This window comes from Dioscorea cayenensis, chromosome 12 (genome assembly GCF_009730915.1).
Source record: "Dioscorea cayenensis subsp. rotundata cultivar TDr96_F1 chromosome 12, TDr96_F1_v2_PseudoChromosome.rev07_lg8_w22 25.fasta, whole genome shotgun sequence".
Classification (NCBI taxonomy): domain Eukaryota; kingdom Viridiplantae; phylum Streptophyta; class Magnoliopsida; order Dioscoreales; family Dioscoreaceae; genus Dioscorea; species Dioscorea cayenensis.
The window spans coordinates 17,710,366-17,736,826 of record NC_052482.1 but is presented as its reverse complement, the minus strand read 5'-3'; the positions used below and the strand labels follow the sequence as shown (position 1 = coordinate 17,736,826).

Here is a 26,461-nt window from a genome sequence, read left to right as displayed (position 1 = left end):
AATATTCCCAGCCTCATTATTTTTCTTATTTATTTATTTATTTATCCATATATATATATATATATAACATGTAACTCAATTAAACTTTGAATAATATGCAAGTTTTTTTATCCAAAATTTATCTTGTTTTAATAAAAAGAAAATTTAGTGAGTATCATTCTTTAAAAAAAATTTATTAGTTTTTTATATAAGTACAAATAAATTAAGGTTAGAGAAATACATAAAGTTTATAAAATAATAGTACCACATATATTAAAGGAACTAATTGATTAATTTGGTGAATCTAAATATATATATAATGTTTAACATCTCATCTTTTTAAGCTTTTGAATTGATAAAAAATTTCAAACACACAGCGAAATTTAATTAATCTAGTTATTGATAATCTAATCCAACATTATTTTAATAGTGTATCATCAATTTTTTTAAATATAAAAAATCATTCATAAAAAAAAAATATTATGAAGTTGTTTTGATTTGACTATCGTCATAATTTGGAATTAACATTTTATTCTCCTCAAGTATTTTTATTCAAAATAACTTATTGATATTCTTTATTTTATATAAAAAAAACTAATGACTTAAACTGTAATACATTAAATGTCACATAAAACACTTCACTCTATAAAAAACCAGACAATAATAATGATAACAACAACAATAATAAATATAATAAATAAATCACTATCATATATAATGTCTGTGTTTTTTAGCAAATGTTACTACTACACTTCACTTATAAAACCATATAAACAATACAAACTCATTAATAATGTGGCAACTCAATTTGATGTCATTATGGGCCCTACCTTGCCTCACATCTATTAAGACTGTTATTTATTTATTTATTTCATTAAAAAAATTAAACGTCAAGTTGGAATTTGGATTTGATTCATTTGATCCATTGAATTTGTAGCGGCACGTTTCTTTTAAATATGTGTAATGTGTGATCCGATTGCATTGACTAAGATATTATATTTTTGTCTCGGTTTGATGATGAAAACTTGTAGTTTACTTAATTTTATTTAAATCTAATTTTATAATAATAAGAAATATTATTTTGAAAAAGTACAAAATATAACAAGAAGAGAAAGTAACATAAAACCTTGTGTGTGGTAGTGTTTATTTATTAGTTATTACCTTTATTTATGACCACAACAGTCTTGCACCTATAATTATATCCAACACTTTCCTAGGATTTTATTTTCAAATAATAATAATAATAATAATAATAATAATAATAATAATATTATTATTATTATTATTATTATGCCACCTTTATTTGTACAAAAGGCGAGAGATTATTTTATTAATAGTAATTTAATAACTTTAATTTAAGTTTTAAGTTTTTTTCTTGTATACCTCTTTGTAAATTTTTAAATTATTTTTTATTTTTATGGTAACAAAGGTTACTAGGATATAAGCCAGTATTATTTTTAGAATTATTTATTTATTTCACCACCAAGTAATTTTCTCTTAAATTTTACTCCCTCTAATATTTACTCGTCATTTTTAGCCATTTCATATGTATAAAAAAATATTTTTTTTATAATAGACGACAAACGCCTCCCATTTAAGGGTAAGTCAGGGATGTGTATGTGTGAGGAGCAGAGTTCAACGTCTACTCCGTACTCTCACCTTGCACGGACATGAGATTCAATCTCATGTCTTCCCCGAAACGTATACCCTACACAAGGGACCGGGTATCAATTGACCCAAAGACTGTTGGTTTAAAAAAAAAAAAATTGTTGCTTACTTCAATTTTGTTAAAATATCACTTTTAAAGTTTTTTAAAATTATTTTTACTTTATTATTCAATTAAATGTGCTCTCTTATTATGTTTTTTTATATTAAAAAATGACAGATGAAAAAGGAACATAGACTTGTGAGAGATAAAAAAAGAATAGAGGGAGTAACAAAAATTATTTTATACTTATTTTCCAGACAAACATTCCCTCATCCCATAAATTTTAAAATATGAAAATTTGAACATTTATTCCACCAATTTATTTTTTAAATAAATAAAAAAAACTAAAGATATATATTTTTGATAAAAAGTTATAAAAAATAACTCCCTCCTATTATAATTTTAAAAATGTGAAAAATCAATCTTAAAATTTAAATAGTTATTTCCACCAATAATTTGTTTTAAAAAAAAATTCAAAGATATATAATTTCAATCAAAAATAAAAAAAATTGAAAAAATAAAAGGGCATCTTATTTTTATTTTTAGTTAGTCATTATTGGCTTAGTTATAACAGGTATTTTGAAAGATAGTTGCATTTAATTCTTTTATCATAATCTACGAAAATAGTGATATAAAATAAATACAGCAAAAAATAATTAATGTTCTATTGATTTTTTATAGTAACAAATAAAAAAAAATTAGAAATTTTTATAAAAAAATATTCCTTCCGTTTCATTGTAATTGTCATAGGCTGTACAAATATTAATATTATAATTAAAATTTCTAAAATTAAAAAAACACTTTAAGATACTTTTATTTTTATGAGAGTTATTTACTTTCATTAATATACAATTTTTTAAAAATAAAAATAAATAAAATAAAAAAATTAATTAATATTTATAAAACTTCTAAAAATAACAAATAATAAAAAAAAATTCTAAATATGACAGTCAACGGAAGGGAGCATGAAAGACAGAGTACCACATAGAGTTTATTCATCATGCATTTCACTCAAATAATTGATTCTAGTACAATCTACATTTGTTGTCTTTATAATAAAATTTTATTGTCAGAAATATTAATTATTTAATTTCAGCAAAACAAATTCTTAAAAATACAATAATATATTAAATTTCTTTTTAAAAAAAACCCCCACAAGTCTCTATATATAAGTCCATCTATGCCCACCTCATGATTCACTTCTCCATTTCCAATACAGAGAGCTCTCCAGAGAGAGAGAGAGAGAGAGAGAGATGGGGAGTGAGATAAAGGAGAAGCTTCTGGAGATTCGCAATGGCGAAGAAGAAGGAGAAGAAGAGAAGGGGATATGGAGGAGAGTGAAGGAGGAGAACAAGAAGCTCTGGGTAGTCGCCGGTCCGGCGATCTTCGCCCGATTCTCCATTTTCGGAGTCAGCGTCATCACCCAAGCCTTCATCGGCCACATCGGCTCGATCGAGCTCGCCGCCTTCGCTCTCACCTCCACCGTCCTCCTCCGCTTCGCCAATGGCATCCTGGTACTCTTTCTCTCTCTCTCTCTCTTTCTCTCCGATCATCATCATCATCATCATCATATACCGTTCAAATCTAGGAACGACTTGCTAGGGTTTGCATTTAGAGAACCGATTAAACTATTTCATCTCCGATCATCATCATCATCATCATCATCGCATACCGTTCAAATCTAGGAACGACTAGCTAGGGTTTGCATTTAGAGAACCGATTTAACTATTTCATCTCCGATCATCATCATCATCATCACATGCCGTTCAAATCTAGGAATGATTAGGGTTTGTATTCAGAGAACGGATTAAACTGTTTCCTCTTCTCTCTATCTCTCTCTTTCATTTTTCTTAGTGGTCTAGCTCTTAAAAAAGATGAAAGCACACACACAAGTGTCGATGGAACAAGTGAGAGCACACATATAAATATTGGGTCCACTCGAACACATGGTTATGTGTAGAACAAGTTGTTAGTAAAACATGAGAAAATTTTGATTGACGTTGGAGTATTATAAAGTTTTGGAAAAGAAAAGAATAGCAAATTCCAATCTTACATTTGGAATAATTCAAAGAATTGAAGTGAAGTGAAGTTGGTATATGCTACCTCTAATTAAGTCCGTCTGATCATCATGACATGAAATCAGATCGCAAAGTTAGATTTTCACCGGGACATGGGAGCAATAGAGACGTAGAACAATGTCCTTTTTTCCCTTTTTTTTTTTTATTCTTTTAATAAATCAATAGCTATAAACAAATCATATAAGTGAATTATTATTTTATTATCATTACAGCTATTTCTTAGCGATCAATACTAGATTGAGACGTTTGAGGGACATTGTCCTTTTTTATCAGTATAACTAAGATTTTTGTTTTGCATATTTTAAACACTAAACATAGAGACAATATATATATATATATATATAGCATAATTGTCCTGAACATAGTGGAAACTTGGAAACTTGGAAATTTCTTTTTTAAAACTTATAGTAGTACTTTTTTAAATGTTCAAATTTGTTGTCCAGTGTTTCACGTAACTGAAATATTAAGTCAGTGGGAAAATTATGACCCGCTATGATTAGTTTTTGTTTTTTAAATATAGTAGTAGAGATAAATACATTGAATCGTGTTTTAAGATAATATATACATATGAATCCAAATTTATTGTATTCGTTGATTATTTTAGATTTAATGGAGTTATATATCTTATTATCAAATTTTAGTTTTTGGCTTTTTATATATATATATATATGTGAGAGCTTGTCATCCACAAACTTTCATAGAATTTAAAATCTATAAACATTGATTAACCACTGTTAGATTTATATTTAATCATTGTGCTCATCACTATCACAGTAGTACATTGTAAGGTGTATTTGATTTTAACCGTTCAATATGTATTTTAATTTTAACCATCCAATAATAATTAATACTTAATCACAGTCTTTAAATTTTATTTTTATTAAAATTACAGATTAACTAAAAAATTTAACACAGAACAATATACAAGGACATACGTTTTCAATTGTTTTAATTGTTCATCAACAAGATTTTTTTTATCTCTCTTTTTTTCTCAATATATATATCAAACCAAATCAAAATCAATCCTCATTAATTATCACTGTGTGTACCGTGACATATTTTTGTGTATATATATATATATAACCTCAAGAAGACGATGATCTCCTTGTCAAACGCAACCACCAATATTTCCACATGCCTTGGTATTTGGTCTGTCCTATCATGCAGCTTTATACAATAGACTGGCCACAAATGTTAAGTAGAGGTGTCTAGATTCCAGCCATGACTTTTAGGGTCTGATGAGTCTCTATAGCTGATGGTACGTCATGGCTAAGGTCATTGCTGATAGAAAAGGCAAGAGTACTTTTCTTCTTGTTTTTAAATTTTCACATGAGAAAACATTAGAAATATTTGTCTGATTTTGTCCTACTTTGAGATGTTATTGTTGACCCGCTAGGGACAGAGGTCATAAAAGTAAAAATCCACTCCATTATTTGCGGTCACTCTCATTGTTTCGTAGATTGATTTGATTCGTTAAGTTGTGGCTTTGGTTTGTTTGGAGCATGTACAGATGCATCCAATGATAGATCATGTTTTCTGACCTAGTAACATAGAGAGAGAAACAGACAGAGAAAGACAAAAGAGTGGATTTTAGAAGGTTTAGCTTGCAAATTTGATCTTGTTCATGCCATTTGTTAGAATTATGTAATTTGACTGAACCCTGTTGGACCACCAATTGTTTTTTTTTTTTATTTTTTTATTTATGATTGTTTAAAGAAAAAATTACAAACACGGCAAGTAACAGTCTAAAGTTTTCAATTGTTTATATAATTATATGTGAAAATGATGGTTGAAAATGACTGTTGTATTTATTTGAAGAAAACTGTTCAGAGATGGACCATGGTGGTGACATTTAATTTGTCCAGGGATAAAAAGGTGAATCATTGAGTTTTTTGTTAAATTATTTTGGATGAAAATTTCTTGTACAGAATTGATTAAAATTTCATTGTCGGTACTTTAAATGTAAAATTCAATTTTCAAATTAATTATAAATATGTATTAATATTAATATTTAATAAGAATTATTTTTATTTTTTTAAATAATAATAATAATAATAATAATAATAATTTAGTTAGTGAATCATCAACGAATAACAGATTTTAAAAAAAATCACCATTTATTTATTTTGTAAATTTTATTTCTCACTTACCTGCACTCACTTCTTGTTCTTGAATCCATGGCTGGCTGCAGCTGGGCATGGCGAGCGCACTGGAGACGCTCTGCGGGCAAGCCTTCGGCGCCGGACAAAGGCACATGCTCGGCATCTACCTCCAAAGATCATGGGTCGTCCTCTTGGCTTGCGCCGTTGTTCTCCTCCCTCTCTTCATCTTCACCGCTCCCATCCTTCGCCTCCTCGGCCAAGAAAACTCCATTGCATCCATGGCCGGCACCATCTCTCTCTGGTTCATCCCCATCATCTTCTCCTACGTTTTCTACTTCACCTTCCAAATGTACCTGCAGGCCCAGAGCAAGAACATCATCATCGCCTACTACGCTGCCATCTCGCTTGCTGTCCATATCTTGCTTTCTTGGTTCCTTGTGTCCAAGCTCTCGTTTGGGCTTCCGGGGGCCATGAGCACACTCATTGTGGCAATCTGGATCCCGAACATAGGCTTGTTTGTGTATGTGGCGTGCGGCGGATGCCCTGAAACTTGGACCGGCTTTTCATTGAGTGCCTTCCGCTCGTTGTGGCCTGTTGTTAGGCTCTCATTGTCTTCCGGTGCTATGATCTGGTAACTCCCCTTAACATCTATGCTCTTCTTCTATTCTGTGTATGTGTGTGTGTGTTTTTTGGCTCATAGTTCTAATTTGAGGTTTTTTATACAGTACCCAAGTTGAAGTGATTTTGTTGTCAGAATTTCTTCTCTGTCAAAATAGGATCACTAGTTTTGTATATATTTTTTTAAATTTTTTTCTGAAACTTAGAAATTAAGTTTTTTTTTTTTGTTATGGATTGTAGGGTTACTTAAGCACACATATTAATGATGGTGAGATTGGTTTGACAATGGAGGTTCTTTTTTTATTAATAGTTTATTTTTCAAATATACTGTTTCAGGGTTACTTGTGAAGAACAGCAGAAGTGATTGTTTTAGATAACTTTTATTTGTGGTTATAAGGTTTTTCTACAAGGAAATATATGTGGAAACCTTATATATATCTAAGCTGATGATTTTAGGCATGTTTTCTTTCAATCACTACACAATATCTTAGTTAGAAATTTCTGGTGTGTGTGCACTGGCAATATTGAAGGCTTTATAAAGGGATATGCAAAAGTTGTAGACATGTTTAAGATAACAATTTCATCATTATCCCTGCATAATATCATTGTTTGTCAACTGGTTGTAGTCTAATTAGTGCAATGTGAGCATCTTGGCTTTGCAGGGGTATGAAAGAAAATATCAATTTAAGTGATATTATGTAATTTGAATATTTGATGAGGACTTCTATTGTTTTCAACAGTTTGGAACTTTGGTACAACACCATTCTGATACTACTAACAGGACATATGAAAGATGCTGAGGTAGCCATTGACGCACTGTCTATCTGGTAAGATGATACTCTTTAAGCATTGAAGTTTTATTCTGGCTGTTTCTAATCTTTATTATTATGTTGATTTCTTTTCTTCTTTTTTCTTTTTTTGATCGTGAGCAGCCTCAATATCAATGGGTGGGAGTTGATGATATCTCTTGGTTTCTTGTCGGCTTCAGGGTATTGTTCATAGATTTATTATTTTTTTCTGTTATAGTATAAAGTAATTTTGTTTTCTTTATTGCATGACTGTTTGGTTAATTGAAAAATAGAGTGCATTGATGTTTCATCTGCTAATTATCATTCTAGGCTAATTATCTGATGTTATACTTGGTAATAGCTACCAACTTACTTCTCATTGTATCTGTTTTTATTGAGATTTGTTGCCGAAAGCAAACTCTGAAGTTCTAAATTGTGCCAGAAGAGCTTCGAACCAGAAGAGAAGAAAATTGCAATTTTGGGTTGTTATGCTTATCATGTGCCCTTTATTTGGATTTTCAGTGTGAGGGTGGCAAATGAGCTTGGAGCAGGAAGTGCAAAGAGAGCAAAATTTTCGATTGTTGTTGTTGTGATCACCTCACTGCTCATCGGGGCAATACTCTTTGTAATGTTCCTTGTCTTCAGAGGCAATATAGCATATTTCTTCACGGAGAGTCCAGAAGTAGCTGCAGCAGTTGCTGATCTTTCTCCCTTGCTTGCTTTCTCCATTCTGCTTAACAGCATCCAACCAGTACTTTCTGGTAAGCTTCTTGTTATGGTAGTATTATAAATTTAATAATATGAGGATATTTGTGACTTAGCATTTATTACATGTAAGGTTGAACGTTATTAATATCATTTGGGATTACATTGGCAACACTAATTTTCATGTTCTCTTTTTAAAGAGTGAGGCCTCCATTGCTAATTGCGTGACTGTTTTTAAGTTCCAAGTATACCAATGAATTTCAGATTCTCATCTTTTATGATTTGGTGTGTTTTTGGGTTTAGTCTAATACTTTTCATGCATTGATATCAACCCTATAATCTTGTAGTTACTGCAACTCAATATACAACTCAAATTGCAAACGAACTCTATTATGTTGATCAAGTTACAAATACACTGAAGTTACATGCAACTCTATTTATGTCCAACTAAAAAAGCCCTTAGTAAATATGATGACATCTTGAGAGTTTTGTTTTTGTTTTTCTTGAGTTCGATTATCAACAATTCTTCTTGTTTCTATACTCTTTATTTACTATTTTTTGGATGATAAGGGGTGGCTGTTGGAGCTGGCTGGCAAAGTGTGGTTGCTTATGTTAATGTGGCTTCTTATTACCTTTGTGGGATTCCCCTTGGAGTTGTGCTTGGTTACTTGATAGGTTATCGAGTTAAGGTAAATATTTCAAGTTTCTGTTGATCTTTAATTTTGACATTCCCATATCTCTAGACCTATCAACTAGCAATTAAATGTTGTTTTTATTCTTTTCTATTTGATGATTTTCGATTTAATATAACACATCAATAGATTTTTTACAGACTGATTATAATCGTCCGATTTATAATTTTAGGGGATCTGGATTGGGATGTTGATTGGCACTGCCATTCAGACTTTTGTTCTCATTTGGATTACTTGGAGAACAGATTGGGACAAACAGGTACCTCATGTTGCTCCTATCTGAATTTTATTTTGAAGTACTATAAATTTCTATTTACAATCCAATTATCCAAATGTTAGGTTGACTTGATTGGAATTTGGAGACAACCATATTAGTTAATTATGTATCCATTTATCTTTGAGAAATATTTTCACTTCTTATACCATGATGAGTATCCTAATTCCATAAAAGATACGCAATTTTTTTAGAGTATGTATGTGCATCATGTTCCTCAGCTTGTAAAATTTATTTTTTGAGTTGTCATTTGCCATGGATTTGCAGGTAATGTTAGCTCAAACACGAGTTAACAAATGGCTCTTGCCATCATCCAAAGAATCTAATATTGTTAAAGAAGAAGATGTGTGATCAATTAAAGCAGAAATTCTAGTTTACACACTCAGTGTATTGCGCTAAAATTGTTGGATATGTGCCATAAATCAATGCTTCGAATTAATTTAGTTGTCATGTAATACATATTCAATGGTTTCGCGCAATACTTTTGTGTGGAGGTAAAAGTATCTCCAAGATAAAAGCCAGATCAGATAAGCGAGCTCAATGAGATTCATGAGAGAGCTTCAACTTTCAGTAAACCTACTCTGTATCTCTATTGTACGTATAGTTAAATGTAATTTTTTGCCCCAAATTATGTATGGTGGCCATGCTAATGCATGCATTATGTATTATGATTTGCAAGACCAGTTCAAGAAGCAAATTGTAAAATAATGTTAGTATGTGTAATCTAATTGGATGATATTGGCTTATACTACACTATAAAGATGATATATATATATATATGGGATAAAAAATATCATAAGTAATAATATAAATAACATAAATTAACATTTCGAAATCTCATGTATATATTTGACTTGTTTATATACTGCAGCAATTTAGAAGAAAATTCTGGTTATTTTAGGATTTTTTTTGTTTTTTTTTGGGGTAAAACTCAGAGCTTTTCTTTTAACTGTCTATTTATTTGTATTTATATTTATATTTTTTTGATTTTGACCAAGAATCTTTCATGCATATACATATAACAAAAATTAATAATACTGGGATATTGCAAAATTTATTACCTTAGAGAGATATTATTTAATAGATAAATAACAATCTCCCCTTGACATTATTTATGATTTATCAGAACCATCGCATTAACACAACTACTATAAAATACTCATGTTGCTGTTAATATAGGGATCCACTACTCTAACTTCTCCATAACTCGAGTTATAGGGAAGAATTAGCTTAGGATATATAAAGTTAGAGAGATTGGCTCTCACAGGCGATGTGGGACTATGGACCAGATTAACTACTGTGTTCCAACACTCCCCACAGGGCCCCGGCGGATGTGGGACCGAAGATCCTGAGTTACTGGTGATCAAAAGCGTGAGCTCGATACTTATATTATCTGAGGGACCCATCACTAACTTTTCCATAACTCGAGTTAGAGGGAAGGATTGGCATAGGATATATAAGACTAAGGAGATTGGCTCTCATAGGTAATGTAGGACTATGGACCAGGTTAACTGCTGCGTTCCAACAGTTGTGACACAAGACAAGTACACTTACGAGACCAACAAGTTCAGCACTCATAGGATTAATCATAACCAATAGTTGCAGCATGACTAACAACATGCGCAAAGAAGAACTATCATTCTATGCTAATTGTCTGATATTTTATATACTTAGTCAATGGCAATAGCTACTACAGTACCACCAACTTACTTCTCATTATATCAGTTACTATTGAGAAATGTTACTGAGAGCAAATTAAGTCTGTAGGTCTAAATTGTGCAACAAGAGCTTGGAACCAGAAGTAAAGAAAATTGCAATTTTGGGTTGTTTTGTTTATCATATATCCTTTATATTTCAAGTTTGAAGTGCTTCAACGAATTTCAGATTTTCATCTTTTATAATTTTGAGTGTGTTTGGGTTTTGTCTGATACTTCTCTCATGCATTTTTTTATCAAACATATGATCTTATAGTGACTACAACTCAAGCTCATGTAACTCGATATACAACCCAAATTGCAAATGAGCTCTATTTTCCTTACAACAAACAAAATACTCTCTGCAAATTACAAATTCAGTGAAGTTACATGCAACTCTAGTTATATAACCAACCAAAAACGCCCTTAATAAATCTGATGACATCTTGAGAGTTTTGTTTTGAATTTTCTTAAGTTAAATAATGGTATAATACCCGAATTAGTCCCTCTACTTTTCTTTCTCTTCTTTTTTGGTCTCTCTATTCATAAATGCGCCCCACTAATCCCTTTACTCTTGAAAATGACCTAATTTAGTCCCTCTACTCTTAATCCCTTCCCATCTAGTCCCTCTACTCTTAAAAAATACAGCCAATAATTGGCTTATTTTAGAGTATAAGGGACTAAGGGGACGTTCATTTCACTGTAAGTGAGGGAAAGTTAGAAAGTGAGAGAAGTGCCACTTCCCTAAAGTGGGGGAAGTGATATCACTTCCAGAACTTTTGTGTTCATTTGTCAGGAAGTGAGAATAGAACCGAAGGATTTAGGTGGTTGGATGAAGTTCTATAAGTTCAAAAAAGACTTTAGAAGTGAAAAGAAGTTAGTTTTTATAGATTAACTCACTTCCCCCACTTCAGTAAAAAAAATACTAAAGTGGGTTTAATTCAAAATCCACTTCAGCACAAATGAACACCAGAAATAGGGGAAATCAGACCACTTCCCCTCACTTCTCCCACTTTCCCTGAGATGAACGCCCCTAAGTAGAACCATTTTCAGCAGTAGAGGGACTACTTGGGAGCATTTCTGAGTAGAGGGAGCAAAAAGAAAGAGAGAGAAAAGTAGAGTGACCAATTCGGGTATTATACTTTAAATAATCAACATCTCTTATTGTTTATATACTTTTTTTTTAGTTGTGGTGCATGATATAAAGTGTTGCTATTGGAGCTGGCTAGCAAAGTGTAGTTGCTTATGTGAATGTGGCTTCTTATTACCTTATTAGATAGGTTTCCTCTTGGAGTTGCGCTTGGTTATTTGATAGGTTATCAAGTTAAGGTAATAATCTCAATTTTCTGTTGATCTTTGGTTTTGATATTCCCATGTTTGTAGATCTATCAACCAGCAATTAACAATTAACTCTCGTTTTTATTCTTTCTTGTCTGACGATTTTTAATTCAGTAAAACACAAGAATAGTTTTTTTTTTTTGGTTGCAGATTGATTATAATCTTACTTTTGATTTATAAATTTTAAGGAATCTGGATAAGGATGTTGATTGGCACTGCTATTCAGACTTTTGATCTCATTTGGATTATTTGTAGAACAGATCAGGACAAATAGATACCTCATTTTTCTCTCTTATTAATTTTTTTAATAAAAACAACCGTCCTATTAAGTGGTTGTTAAACAAATAGACCGGTATAATAGTGCATTAGTTATGATGGCTTATTAACCACCTATGAATTTGTTAACATGGTCAAACGTTATATGGAGTAATAAAAGTCCTGACACATGTACACAAAAAAAAATTTACAAAAACTAAACTGAGCTAATAATTTTCTCTGTCAGACAAAACAATACTGAACCCAGAATTGTACTTAAACAATAGTCCTGTGTAAAATTTTTACCTTACACCTTTGTCCACTACTATGGGTGACTATCATTAGGTTAACCAATGGTTGTCATCTTTTATGAATTTCTTTTGAAGTCTTATAAATTTCACTTACACTCATAAAAAATATTAAGTCAAGTTGGTGCATTGCACTTACACTGGAATCACATGAGTATGGGGAAGGTGGATAGGGATAATCCCAATCTGTGGGTTTGGAATCAAAGCATTATTAAAGCTTTTTTGGCCAGTTCTATCTCCTCAGCCTATGCTATACACCCAGGCAACACTAAGATGTATCGTACGATCAGGGAAAATTATTGGTAGTCTGGAATGAAGCGTGAAATCGCAGAATTTGTAGCAAGATGCTTAGTTTGTCAGCAAGTAAAAGCAGAACATCAACAACCAATGGGACTATTACAACCTTTGCTTATTCCAGAGTGGAAGTGGGAGCATATTACTATAGATTTCATGGTTGGGCTACCGCGTACTCTTCAGGGGCATGATGGTGTGTGGGTTATTGTGGATCGTTTGACAAAATCAGCCCATTTTCTGGCCATTCATACCAAATACTCTTTAGAGAGGTTAGCGAAGCTATTTATAAGCGAAATTGTTAAACTCCACGGAGTACCTGTTTCAATTGTGTCTGATCGTGACCCAAGATTTACATCTCAGTTTTGGCCTAAGTTTCATCAGGCTCTCAGGACAACTTTGAGATTCAGTACTGCATACCATCCTCAGACAGACAGCCAATCAGAGCGTACGATCCAGAAACTTGAGGATATGATGAGGGCTTGTGTTCTTGATTTCCAAGGAAGTTGGGACAAACACTTACCTCTAGTGGAGTTTGCTTATAATAATAGCTTCCATGCAAGTATTGGTATGGCTTCTTATGAAGCTTTTTATGGGCGTAAGTGTCGAACACCCCTCTGTTAGAATGAAATTGGTGAAAAAAAGTTGCAAAGTGTGGAACTAATTGAGGTAACCACAGAAAAAGTGAAGGTAATTCAAGCAGGTTAAAAGCAGCCCAAGACCGGCAAAAGAGCTATGCTGATAACAGGAGAAGAGATTTAGAGTTCCAAGTTGGTGACAGAGTTTTCCTGAAGATATCACCTTGGAAGAGAGTAATTCGGTTCCGTAGTAGGGGAAAATTAAATCCTCGCTATATTGGGCCATTCTTGATACTTGAAAGAATTGGACCAGTGGCTTATAGATTACAGTTACCACCAGAGTTAGAGAAGATCCATAATGTTTTCCATGTTTCGTTGTTGAAGAAGTATGTACCAGATCCGTCGCATGCACTTGAAACACCTCTAGTAGAACTTCGAGAAGATTTGACTTTTGAAGTGTGGCCTGTTCGTATCCTTGATCGGCTAGAAAAAGTGCTTCGGGGAAAGGTGGTGCCAGTTGTAAAAGTTCTTTGGAAAAGTGATCAGATTGAGGAGTTAACTTGGGAACCTGAACGGTTCATGAGAAAGAAATATCCTCATTTATTCAGTGAGTTGGGTAAGCTGAAATTTTGAGGACAAAATTTGTTTAAGGAGGGTAGAGTGTTGTACCCTGTCCTGATTTAGACCTCGGGCCTATTTAGATTTTTATGCTTGCATTAAGGGTAAAATGGTCATTTAGCAGTAGTGGCATTTTGCATGTTTGCATAGTAGCTTTTATGTGAAAAATCGGGAGCAATTCCGTCATTTGGATTCATTTTCTATGATTTTTCTATTAAGAGGGCAATTAGGTCATTTCCTATATATATTAAAAAAAAAATGAATGAAAGAAACAACCTGGCTTCTTCTCCTTCTTCATTTCTTTCTCCTTGTTTCTTGTTCGACCGACCCTAACCTTAAAAGAAATTTTTTGCGGCGAGAATTTCCGGCGAACTCAAATACCAAACTCCTTCCTCCCTCATTCCTGAATCTGGTAAGTCTTAGATCCAATGTTTTTATTTTGTATTTCTCCCGTATTTCCTTGTTTTTAGAAATGTATAAAAACTTTGAATTCTCCATGGATTTGGTGATTTATAGGCTCAAATTGAAGCCAATGATTTATGATTCATGTATGAGAATGTTGTTGAAGAAATTTTTTGATTTAGTGTTGTAAATTGGGAGAAAACCATAGTATAAGGTTTACTCAAATCGAAGTTACTGTAGCACCAAAAATTTTGAGTCTTTTCTGGTATTTCTTTGGTCTACATTGAAGCTCTCCTTGCCCTGAACTCATTAGAACTAGGTTTACTCCATTCTGATGTCGTTTGGATCCAAAATGACGTTGTCTTGCCATAAAACCCTAAAGTTTCGTATTAGACATGTATAATTATATTTTCATGCATTTTCTTTTTGCCATCATTCTTATGTTCATTGGAATTTGGATTCTCTGCTTGTATTTAGGTGGCGAAGCATCCTCTAAGGGGAAGGAACTCGCTGAACAGTGAGCGCGTCTCAGGATGAGACGACTGGTTCTGTGAGTGGTTAAATTTATAATTGCATAGATTTAATAAGAGTACTAAAGTATTTCTTCATGTGTTTTATCACATAAATTTGATGATAAATTGGTTTCCTTGATATATATTTTGAGTACGAATTTACTTGAAATGGTTAAACCTAGAATGTTTATACCTATTTATTTTGAAAGAAACATGTTTACTTGCATTCCCGTATTTATATGCAAATGGAATATGGTTTGATGTATATTTCCGTATTTATATGCAAATGGAACATGGTTTGATGTACATTTTCTGGTTTAAACATTGTATGATGGATTCTTTGAATTGGAAATTGGAAAGAATTATATTGTGGCATTCAGTTTTGATGGTGACGGCGGACTTTAGTCCGACACTGCAGTGTGGGGTTTCACGGTCCGGCCTGATAGGAGGCGGCGTGGTTAACTCTGGTTTACCCTGGTTAAGAGGTGCGCGGAGCCATTGACAGGGGGTTCTTTTATGTGAGAAACCCGGGGTCACCACACGGGGATCTCAGTGACCAACACCAAGAAAAGGCAACCTTTTAAATTTTTTTTTTTAAAAAAGTTTTAAAACTCCTTGGTGGTCCCATAGCTAGTCGCGACCACGATTAACATGGGAATTGTTTTAGACCAGCTTGTATTTTGGAGCTATGTTCATTGGTTTTTTTTAAATGCTATTGGCTTTTACTATTGATGAAACTTGTGTTACTTGTTAACCTGTTGAATACTTCGAATTGATTTTATATGTTATTATTCATGTGGAATTACTATTTGAAATACTTTATCACTCTGTTACATCTATGCTGACACCACTCACTGGGTAACATCTGTTACTCACTATTCCCCCTTCTTCTATCTTTTTAGACTGCGACGTTAGACAGAGTTGTGCTGTGCAGCAGGAGAGTGATTTATCTGTTTTTCTTGTTTAGGTTTGTTATAGTATGCATGTAAAATTTATGGATCCACTAGACTTGACCTTTATATGTTGTTCATGTATTTGGATTTTTTGGTTGTATCTGAAACCTTGGTTTGTACTGTTGTTGATGCTACTTGTGTTTAGGGTCCCTAGTATCAAGGAACCCTATTGTGAGCTTATTATTATTTTGTCATCTAACTATGTAATTGTAATAATATGTTTATATTGAGTCTTACGGCGACCTGAAGGTGGGGCCGTTGTGGGACCCACTTCTTGTCGTCGTGGCGGTTGTCACGTGTCGATTAGGTTCGGGGCGTGACAATAAGTACATGAACTGGAGATTCAACATGACGATCAAGACGATCCGGGGGTACCTTAGGGAATGCAATTTCGTCAGGTTGGAGGTTATCCCCAGATAGCTGAATTTGATTGCTGACAAACTCGCGAAATTCATGTTGAGGAATCCGAGTGTTTCTCTGTTTCACAGAGGGCTGCCTCTCCCGAACCAGTTAGAGGAGGTGGCGGTGGCTAGTGATCTTCACTTCTAGTTTTTGTTGTAGTTTTGCTGTGTTTTTTAGCGTTTTGCTCAGGTTCTAAAAAGTTGGTGCATTGCACGAAAAATTTGGGTGTATGTCAAGTCACCATGGAATAATAAATCATTGGTTCAAATTAATTTCATTGCCACATGACATATATCAAATTGTTTGGTGCAATACCAATCTCCAAGTAGAAGGCAGATCACATAATTAAAGCAATGATATTTGCATTGTTTGGAAGGGCTAAATTAGGTTCATGAAGAGCTTCATCACCCACCTAATCAACTCTACATGTGGGCATACTTGAATGTATTTTTTTCTCCCAAAATTATGTATGCTGGCCTACTAATGTATGTTGCATGCATTGCGTATTATGACTTGCAACACCATGCAGTTCAAGGAGCAAATTGTAAATTACTTTCCATATGTGTAATTTGGTTAAATAATATTTTTTTTTTTATCAAAACAGTTAAAAAATAGTAGTATGCACAAGTCTCAACGAAACAAATATGGACAAGAATATAGCGTAATTCCGTTAAATAATGTTGTCTTGTATTACAACCAAAAAAAAAAAATATATAGAATTAAAAATATCATAAAATATATGCATTATGTATTTTGTTTGTAAGACAAGTCCAAAGAGAAATTTGTAAAATTACTTTTCATATTGTACAGCTTGTACTGCCACATAAAAATGATATATATATGTGACTGCAAAATACATGGCATCATGTATAATGATTAACAAAAACCGGTTTAAGGAGCAAATTGTAAAATAACTTTCCATATGTGTAATCCTATTGAATAATATTGACTTGTACCAAGAGATATCACAAATAATAATATTTAAAATAACATAAGTAATACTTGGTTTCACGGATTTATAAACTATTAACAAAGTTTTAAGATTTGAAGATACATGAATTTTACTTAATTAAAGGAGAAATCATTAATGGTGTTAACTCTTATAAAATTATTAATTCAATTAAAAATCTAACACGCGTGATATAAAAAAACATAATCTCAAATATAATTTCATTTGATAATGGAATTTTATTTTTTTAATTTTCTAGTAAAAATTTTGGAGGAATTAATAGAAAAAATATACATTTATCTATATATACCTAGGTAGTCAGAACCGGACCCGGGCAATAGGCCAGTCCGTTCGATCTATAAAACGAGCAGGAGGAAAAACCGCATTGAGCTGGATGAACCGGCCAGGTTCAGCAGTGAGCCGGATGAGCCGGACCGGTTCATCCCGGGTTTCAACAGATGAATTAAAAAAGCCAATGGGCCATGGCCGCTGACCATATGTGATTTCATTTCAATGTGAAAAAGCTTTTTGTGTATGTAAACTATCGATTTTTAATTTTTCTTACCATGCTTATCAGATAGTATTATCTAAATGTATCTTTTGTTGAGAATTATGAGCTATGGATTTAATTTTATGGATTAGATTTTAGTGTTTGAGAAAAACTTGATGAGATTAATTTTATTTAGTGTCTTATACTTTTATATGGATTTTGTTTAATTAAATGTTGTTAAATGTTGTGTTTTGAATGTGGAATGATTGGAATCAAGACTTGTTTTGTAACTTTTGTTTGATAGGTTGTATTTAAAAATTAATATTGGTTGTGTATTTGATTTAAAAATTAATATAATATTTAATGTATTTTATTTTATATTTTTATTTATTAAATCTGGTTCGACCGCGGTTAGACCTCTTGACCCTTGAACCTTGGCCTCCTCCAGTTCAAAAGTCCGGCCCAGTTCTGACTACCTAGATATATACTAGCTTTAAAATAAAATGAAGATCTTGCCTTTGCTAATTAAAAAAAATTAACACAATTAATAGTTTTTCTTTTTTTAATTAAAAAAAATCACATATCCCCAAAAAAAAAAATCCCTATTTTGCAAATACATGAAACAAAAAGGTTTTTTTTTTTTAATTTTCCTTCTTAACATAGTGAGGCGATTTATCAGAAAACCAGGGGTATTTTCGAATTTTCCGGTAAAATCCAAGGGTTTTCTTATTTATTTATTTATTTTGGATGTTACCCAAAAACCTTTCCTCCGTATTCACATTCACGAATATATACTTTTTTCAAAGAACATTTTCTTTATTTTATTTTTTTTTTAGAAGATTATTTAAATTTTTTTTTAAATCACGGGCATCTCAACGCGTCCTCGCACGTGCCCCAGCTCGCTTAAACTCAACGCAGGATCTCTCTCTCTCTCTCTCTCTCCTCGCTGTCTCTATATATATATAAACCACCGCCCATTGCTTCCATTATCAACCCATTTTCTCATCGTCTTTCTCGTCTCCGAGTTCCGTTCCTCTTCAAAGCCTGAGCCGTAGAGAGATCCGAGAACCACAGCGTCCTTCACCGTCTTGAATCCATCCATCTCTCGGTAAGCCCTTCATGTCTCTCTTGATGTTGATCTAGATCTGGATTTCTCTCGGTTCTGATCTTGATTTTGATGTGTTGGATCTGGTGATCGGTTTGGATCTGAGGCTCATCTCTGTTTCTTGATCAGTTTGGTTCATGGATCTTGGATTTGTGTTGATGTTTTTTAGGTTTTCTAGGGTTTGAGGTCAGATCTGGCTTGATTTCTTGATCTCTGATGTAGATCTGGGTTGGTTTTGTTGTTTTGTAGCTCTTAGGGTTTGTTTTGGTTGTGGCTTCGTGTTTGCAGGATTGTAGGGATGGGGCTCACTTTCACGAAGCTCTTCAGTCGGTTGTTTGCCAAGAAGGAGATGAGGATCCTCATGGTTGGTCTCGATGCTGCTGGTAAGACCACCATCCTCTATAAGCTCAAGCTTGGAGAGATCGTCACTACCATCCCCACTATCGGTGAGCCCTCTCTTTATCTCTCTATATCTATTCTTACTGAGAAATCTTGAATTTTGTGGATCTTACTGATTTCTTCTCCTTATCATCTGAAAATTAGCGAAAAAGATTAACCCTCACAGCCTGGATAGTTGAAATATCGTATACATTTGTTCATCTGCAATTTAATTTTGAGTTGTGTTCCATATGATGTGAGTTTCATGTGATCATTCTTATTTTAGATAGCAGAAATTACAATGATTTGCTTTAGCTGGAGCTGTATTAACTCTGGCACTTTCTTGTATCATTAGAGATCTGTGGCTTTTGTCATCCCATGCCATGTGAAAACAGTCTAACAGTACACTTACCATAGAAATACTTTGGCTAAATTATAATCCATAGCATTGAGCTTCAAGTGAAGAAGTGATCTGTTGAAAGCTAGTGCCTCTCAAATTTCAATAATGAGCTTAAGCAAAACACGTGATGCAGGACTGTTGTTATGATGAAAACCAACCACATAATTAGATCCTGAGCCATCTTTATCACCAGATTCTTATTTCTAGCCTTCATGGTGCTTTTCTGAGGTAATAGAGTTTGAGACAATTATGGCTGTAAGACTTGCGGTAGATCATGTTGAGTAGCAACTTGTATTTTATTATGGTAGAATGACATCATTTGTTGGTCAACATGAGGTTATTGTTGCAATAGCTATGAAGTCTTCTCTATTGGGCTTTTAGTGAAGATGTTCTTGGTGATGATGCAGGATTCAATGTTGAGACGGTGGAGTACAAGAACATTAGCTTCACCGTTTGGGATGTCGGTGGCCAAGATAAGGTAATATATTGATCTTAGTCATTTACAGTTATTATATTAGTTTGAATTTATATCTATTGACAGTTTTATGGTATCCTTACATTTCAGTTCTCGATTAATTTGTATGAATAGCTATAGGGGATATTATTTGCATGTCAAGAATCATATTTGAATTGGTGTCATGAGGATTTTCAGTCCTCTGCAATTCTTGTTACTAAAAATTAGTAAGAATTCAGATATTTATCACAACTTAATTCTCTTTTTAAGTTGAGAAATATTTTTATGTTATGTTCTAGATTAAACAGAGTAACTTGTTGGACTTGAATCCTTATTTTATAAGGGTAAAAATAAATGTGCTTTATTGATACTGCCCAATTTTGAATATAACCATTTCTCACATCATAAAAGAAAAACAATAAAATAAATAGGATAAACAAAAAGGTTCCGTACCATGATTTTTTTAACCATGCACTGGAAAGTAACATAAGTAGGAAGGGGTTAAATATGAAAAAAAGATAAATTAATTCTTTTGTGTTTTTAATTTCTGATTTTTTTGATTGGTTGTTAACTCCTTTTTTCTCTTGTATTCTGTCTTATTTTCATGATCTATTGAACCGAATATAATATGATGAGCATTACAATTCTGGAAGTTTTTTAACAATCATTTTCTAAAATTAAGATGTTATTACAACTTAAACTACTAGTGTAAATGCTAACGAAGTAAATCGGTGAAAAACAGATTAGACCTTTGTGGAGGCACTACTTCCAGAACACCCAGGGTCTTATCTTTGTGGTGGACAGCAATGACAGGGATCGTGTTGTTGAAGCAAGGGATGAGTTGCACCGGATGTTAAATGAGGTATATTTGTCTTTCTCCTAGACCAAATTCTTGAATTTGCACTCATGCCAATTTTCAAGAAAGACTACCAGTGTTACCTGGATAAATGTCTAGGCACAAAAATTATGTACTCATATATTTTTACTATGCTATCTGAATTACATGATCCAACTTAAACTTTTTTTTATTTAGAAAAAAATTCTGATTGCATTCACCTCCTTTTCATTTCACTCTCCATCTTAATTTTCAATCTCAATCTCTATTTTTTTAATTACCTTATCTTTTTCTTATTTTTTAAAAGTCCATTTTTTTATTTTTATAAATTGTTTCTTTTCCAATCCTTTGAATAGTGATTTTCATGATTTTAAAAACTTTATTTAATTTTAATTTGAGTTTTAAGGTGATTTAAATCCTCTGTCCTAAGCTCTCTAAAAACAATTCAGTGTTTATGTATTTATTTGCACACTATTACTTGTTTACTAAAATGTTTTTTGCTCCTATACAATCAATGGAAAAATTTGTGTGCGTCCGTGTGTGCATGTGTTAGTTAATTGATGCCGATAACTGGACATGTTTATTTCATCTTTTTTTTAATGTGACTGTATAAATAAAATTTCTCTGTTAATAGAAGTATAATTAAATGAGCATTCTGTGGAATTGCTTAAATATTATGTGGTCCTATGCAAAAACAATGATGATTTTTATTCATTCAGGAAGAAAAACTATGGTTACATTGTGTAATATGGTGCTTCTTTTCTATTATTAAATGAAGTATTCTTTCAATCAGGATTTAATAGTCAATGATCCACTCTTATCACATAATATAATGCTCATTTTATGGATCTAGATGGGGTTTTTAATCTATATAATAACCATTATCTGCAGTATAATACTTGGTGCTTAGGCTAGAAGGTTGCTTTTTAGAGTTCACATTAGATGCTACTTGGCTTTATAAAGTTTAATATTAGTGTATAATTGTGATGTGTAAATTAACTTATACATCTTTTTGAAATTTATTTAAAGTTTCCTTCTCGTGGTGAATAACATGCACACTGCTGTTTATTTTACCATATCTTCATGCTTTAGAAACATCCTTGGACACCAATGTTTTTCCTCTTTAATATATTTCTATTTGGAATTTTGATGGCATCTTTTGGAATCTTGGTAGGATGAGTTACGTGATGCTGTTTTGCTTGTGTTTGCAAACAAGCAAGATCTGCCCAATGCAATGAATGCTGCTGAAATCACTGATAAACTTGGTCTGCATTCCCTGCGTCAGCGTCACTGGTACTTTTTTTTATTTGCAATTCTTGATATTTATGTTACTTTTGCTAGTAACTGATCTATGGTAATTGCAGTACAGGTTTGTTGATTTATTTCCAAAGAATAACAATAAGAGTTCCTTAAAAATAAATCACATTTTGATGTCTCCTTATTTAATTTGCTGTTTGGCTTTGTTGCCAATTAAATGCTTCTATAAACAAGCCCTGCACCATTTTGTTTGATTTTACCTGCCCTTAATCAAGCTCCCTATGTGTTAGGTTTGCCTGGTTTATTAAAAGATGGACCCTTACAATTACCCATATGAACTGTTTAATGCCTAATCTGATCTGATTTTACTATTATAAGACTTAATTTCTTTGCATTTGAAGCATGTCTTGCTAGTTTTGTTATCGACTTTGCTGTCAATATATATATATATATAATATTAGTTGTTTGAGGTTAAAGTGTAGATAGACAAGCTAATGGAAAGGGAAGATGTGTGTTCACGTTGTCGAGCTATATCTAGCATCTGATTTAATAATTTATTCATGTAATTGGAAGGATTGAAGAAACAAGTTTCCTTTGGCCATGAAACCAATTTGACGCTTGCAATTTTGGTTATGTTTGGGAACAACAGATAATGACTTGCGAATCACAATAGTTTCTTTCTTTCTTGTTGGCATTTGCCAGTTCAATTTAGTCTTCAGAACTGTACGTTAAAATGTCCACTGAGTAGATATTCTCATGTATTCATTGAAGTTTAAGGACAAAGAATGTTATTAGCAATTTTCTCGCTCTACCTTGCCAATGATGTTAAGGTGCCCATTGAAAGTGAACCTACAAATACTCTGATCAAGGGACAGTGTGCTCTTTTATTGAATTCCCTCGAGTTTTCAAGATGCTTTGTCTTTCATGCCCCCCTGTCATGCTTGATGTTTCTGATGCTTCATCATTCATTTATCTGGATGAGGTGCCTGGTGGTGTATTGTAACTAACTCTAAACTAACAATTGGTGGTGTCATTTATCAAACTTAAGATAAGATTGTGTAATCCATCAGCTTGATCCTATTTCCTTTTTAAACAGATTATTCAAATATATTTTTAAGTCTTAAGATAATGGCGTTGCCTTAAAATAGGTACATCCAGAGCACTTGTGCTACGTCTGGCGAGGGTTTATACGAGGGGTTGGACTGGCTCTCTAGCAACATTGCAAACAAGGTAACAAATATAACCCCAATTTGTTTCTTGAAGTGTTTTTCTGCAAAAATGGGCATTTGCTTAAATTCTTACAAATCATTATTGTTTGTTTATATATATCCCTTGGCCAAAAGACAACTAAAAAATTTATAAAAATGCTTAATTAATTTTACCCTCTCAATGTTCCTGCTAATGGAAAGAGAAAATCAAAGTGACTAAGAAACTCCTTGTTGATTTTAAATCATAAATAATAGGCTTTTTTTTTTGGCATGCCCTTCCAATAATGTTTTTAAGTGCTAGACCATTTGTAGAAATGGTATTTGTGGAAATAATACTCCTTTGTAGAAAAGATATTGAGGATCAATTTTTATTTTTCTAGTATATGTACAAATAAAAACATTTTCTAGGTCTATAAGTTAACCATTTTTGAAAGAAAGGGCCATGCAAACAAATTTTTCCATAGTATATAAGCAAATATGATTTTTATGGTGTGTAAATTATCTCAAAAATTGTACTTTTTTATGAGGGGTATGTGCTTTAGTAATTTGCATGCAATTTGGTGTTTCTCCAACAGCATTCTGAGCTAATGATTTTTAATTGTGCTGATGCGACAGGGTTGAGATGCTTGCCAGAGTGTGTGGTCAAGTGTGTTGGAAATGGGATATATAACTCAACTTGTGTTGTGATCCAAGTCATTGGGTTGCTGCAATGATTCTACTTTTTTTTTTCTTGTTGTAGTCGTTGGTGCAACTGTGTTTCTGGTTGATGTCTAGTATTTTTGTTTCTTAATATGTTGTTGGTGGTACATGGAGTACTTTTTTTTTTGGTTGAAGTGTTATATGTTTTCAATTTGTGATTATTATCTTAATTAAGCTTGCAATATTAGTAAATTTTATTATTTTCAGTGTCTTACCCTAAGTGATGTTTCTAAGTGAGGAAATTTTTATTGGAAAGCGTTGTTTTATCTTTTATTTGAATAACGCATTAACGTTGGCAACTTTGGTGTTAAGGAGGGATATGTCAAATTAAATTCTTAGAGTGATTCAAACCCAGTAAATAACATTGGCGACTTTAGAGTTGAAAGGATAGATCAAATGTAATATATATATAACTCTAGTTTAACAGAAGCAGAAAAAACATATCTTTGAAAGTACTTTGGGAAAAAAATATTCACCATTTCAACTTGTTTATATGTTTATTCTTGTGAATATGATTTGTAATGGTTCAGTTGAATTTGTCTTTTATAACCCCGCATGGTCTTACACTGCTCGGACAAGAGAACATAAAGTTACAGATGATCATGCAACAAGACTGCAAAATCAAAACCATGACTTTATAAAATACTTAACTCTGAATTCGGCAGCCAAACATCTGATGCCTGTCCAAGCCTATTATCTATCATATCATATATCTTGGATTTATAGAATGAGCACTTGAGGAAATTTACTTCACCTGCTTTATCTCATCCTCTTCACCTGTTGTAGTTGTAGGCAAGGCTATAATTTTCATAACACTTTCATAGAGTAGTAGTACACGGGAATGGAAATATTGACTAACACTACCAAGTTAAGAGAGAGTCTTCCTAATCCCCACCCAAAAAAAAAAGGCTTGAAAATCAACTTTGCCGCCTTCCAATTTTGGAGGAAAACAAAGAAAGGGGGTAATTGATTTGAAATTTTCTGGAGTGTAGCCACTAGCCAGCAGATACTAGTTTAAATTATCAGACGTCAATATCATCATTAATGACATCATCAGTGGCGGCAGAAATTAAAGAAGCAGATTGGATTTTCCCTGCATGCTCCAATCGCATTAAGATAACACCCCTGAAATAACATATTGCCAATAGTTAAGTGTCATATTAATTGAAACCCCAGAATTTTGTTAATTATTTTTATAGTAAATTTGTCAGGACCATGCATGACCTTCTAAAATTGTCTAGTTTTTGTCATGCTAGAACTTAAAAGACATTGGCTTTCATGATAATAATTCATTCTTCTACAGTTATCTGCAAATAATGAACATGGCAAACAGGCAAGGACACTAATCACATTATGTTGCACTAGTTCATTTTCAGCCTGATACAAAGTAAGTCCAATAGCAAATAACATGATGAGAATCAGCAAACTTTGGTGTAATTGAACTTGAAGAACACTAGGCTACCGTGTTAATGATATGGAAATAGTAGAAATCAACTGGTTGACAAGACCACAGGATACTTAACAGTGAAGGGATTCATGAGGGCACAAGATTAGCATAAAATCAGAACATAAAAATATGTGACATGGAAGACATCTACCTTGCAAATCTTGACTGTATAGATACATCTTGAATCTTGATTCTGTTGACAGTCCCACTTTGGCTGACTAGGACAACATGTTCGTCACTTTCACCATCCTCTGCAGGGATGAGTTTGCATGCAAATGATATTGAAACATGTACACCATTTTTTAATGAAGGGGGAAAAAGCAGAAGAAGCTACCTGCCAGAGAAAACCCAACAACAAATACTGCAGCAAGACGATAATCTTCTGGGAGCTAAAATCAAAAGGCTTGCTTTGTAAGATTGGGTTGTTGAGAAAAACATCAAATTCTTTTGTCATGTAAACTGAGATGCTAACATAAATTAAGGTATAAATTTAAATAAATGTTTTCAAAAAATCACCTTGTAACCTCTCAGACCCACTCTATTAAATCTTGATTGTCTAAAGTTACTCAGAGGCACACGCTTCCCATGACCACTTTCAGAAATGAAGAGCAACCATGGTGGTCTGAGATCTCTGCCCCTACAATAGATTAAGAATCTAGTAGTTACAAACCATTGAATACCATAATGTGAGAGGATGAGTGCATAGCCCAAACAAATTGTGCTACCACTTCCTCATCATTTTCACTCATGCCTGCACAGCACTCAATGTAAATGATTGTCATTGCTTTTACTGACACAATTAGACTTACTGGATCTCAGAATTGCCTGATGAATTTTGCAAGTCTTTAAACATCGCTGCTGGTACTATGTCCATTGATGCCATCTTGTCACCTTCCTTCAGTCGCATAGAAACCACACCCCTTGTGTTCCTTCCGTATGCACGG

The 26,461-nt window shown here is 32.9% G+C and overlaps 3 protein-coding genes across 5 annotated transcripts; 2 read left to right on the top strand and 1 right to left on the bottom strand.

The window, feature by feature from the left end:
* The first annotated feature begins 2,855 nt into the window (after nucleotides 1-2,855).
* Nucleotides 2,856-9,660, top strand: LOC120273908 (protein DETOXIFICATION 21-like). 2 transcript variants are annotated; one of them, XM_039280651.1, is made up of 9 exons: nucleotides 2,856-3,201; nucleotides 5,596-5,640; nucleotides 5,957-6,498; nucleotides 7,226-7,312; nucleotides 7,418-7,474; nucleotides 7,796-8,034; nucleotides 8,549-8,667; nucleotides 8,843-8,929; nucleotides 9,212-9,660. In XM_039280651.1, the coding sequence occupies exons 1-9, from the start codon at nucleotides 2,941-2,943 to the stop codon at nucleotides 9,293-9,295; spliced, it is 1,521 nt and encodes a 506-aa protein (XP_039136585.1). In that variant the 5' UTR covers nucleotides 2,856-2,940; the 3' UTR covers nucleotides 9,296-9,660. The 2 variants fall into 2 exon arrangements, with proteins under 2 accessions (XP_039136585.1, XP_039136586.1); XM_039280652.1 differs by lacking the exon at nucleotides 5,596-5,640 and having other exon boundaries at nucleotides 2,858-3,201.
* Nucleotides 9,661-18,682: 9,022 nt separating this feature from the next.
* Nucleotides 18,683-24,240, top strand: LOC120273557 (ADP-ribosylation factor 2-like). 2 transcript variants are annotated; one of them, XM_039280194.1, is made up of 8 exons: nucleotides 18,704-18,842; nucleotides 18,969-19,025; nucleotides 19,128-19,285; nucleotides 20,025-20,095; nucleotides 20,814-20,933; nucleotides 22,081-22,199; nucleotides 23,312-23,393; nucleotides 23,987-24,240. In XM_039280194.1, exons 3-8 carry the CDS (start codon nucleotides 19,138-19,140, stop codon nucleotides 23,990-23,992), a joined length of 546 nt encoding a protein of 181 aa, XP_039136128.1. In that variant the 5' UTR covers nucleotides 18,704-18,842; nucleotides 18,969-19,025; nucleotides 19,128-19,137; the 3' UTR covers nucleotides 23,993-24,240. The 2 variants fall into 2 exon arrangements, with proteins under 2 accessions (XP_039136127.1, XP_039136128.1); XM_039280193.1 differs by lacking the exon at nucleotides 18,969-19,025 and having other exon boundaries at nucleotides 18,683-18,842.
* Nucleotides 24,241-24,798: 558 nt separating this feature from the next.
* On the bottom strand, nucleotides 24,799-26,461 carry LOC120273558 (DNA gyrase subunit A, chloroplastic/mitochondrial-like). Its single transcript, XM_039280195.1, has 5 exons — nucleotides 26,327-26,461; nucleotides 26,034-26,154; nucleotides 25,852-25,906; nucleotides 25,669-25,768; nucleotides 24,799-25,195 (listed from the first exon to the last, which is right to left on the bottom strand). The coding sequence occupies exons 1-5, from the start codon at nucleotides 26,422-26,424 to the stop codon at nucleotides 25,093-25,095; spliced, it is 477 nt and encodes a 158-aa protein (XP_039136129.1). The 5' UTR covers nucleotides 26,425-26,461; the 3' UTR covers nucleotides 24,799-25,092.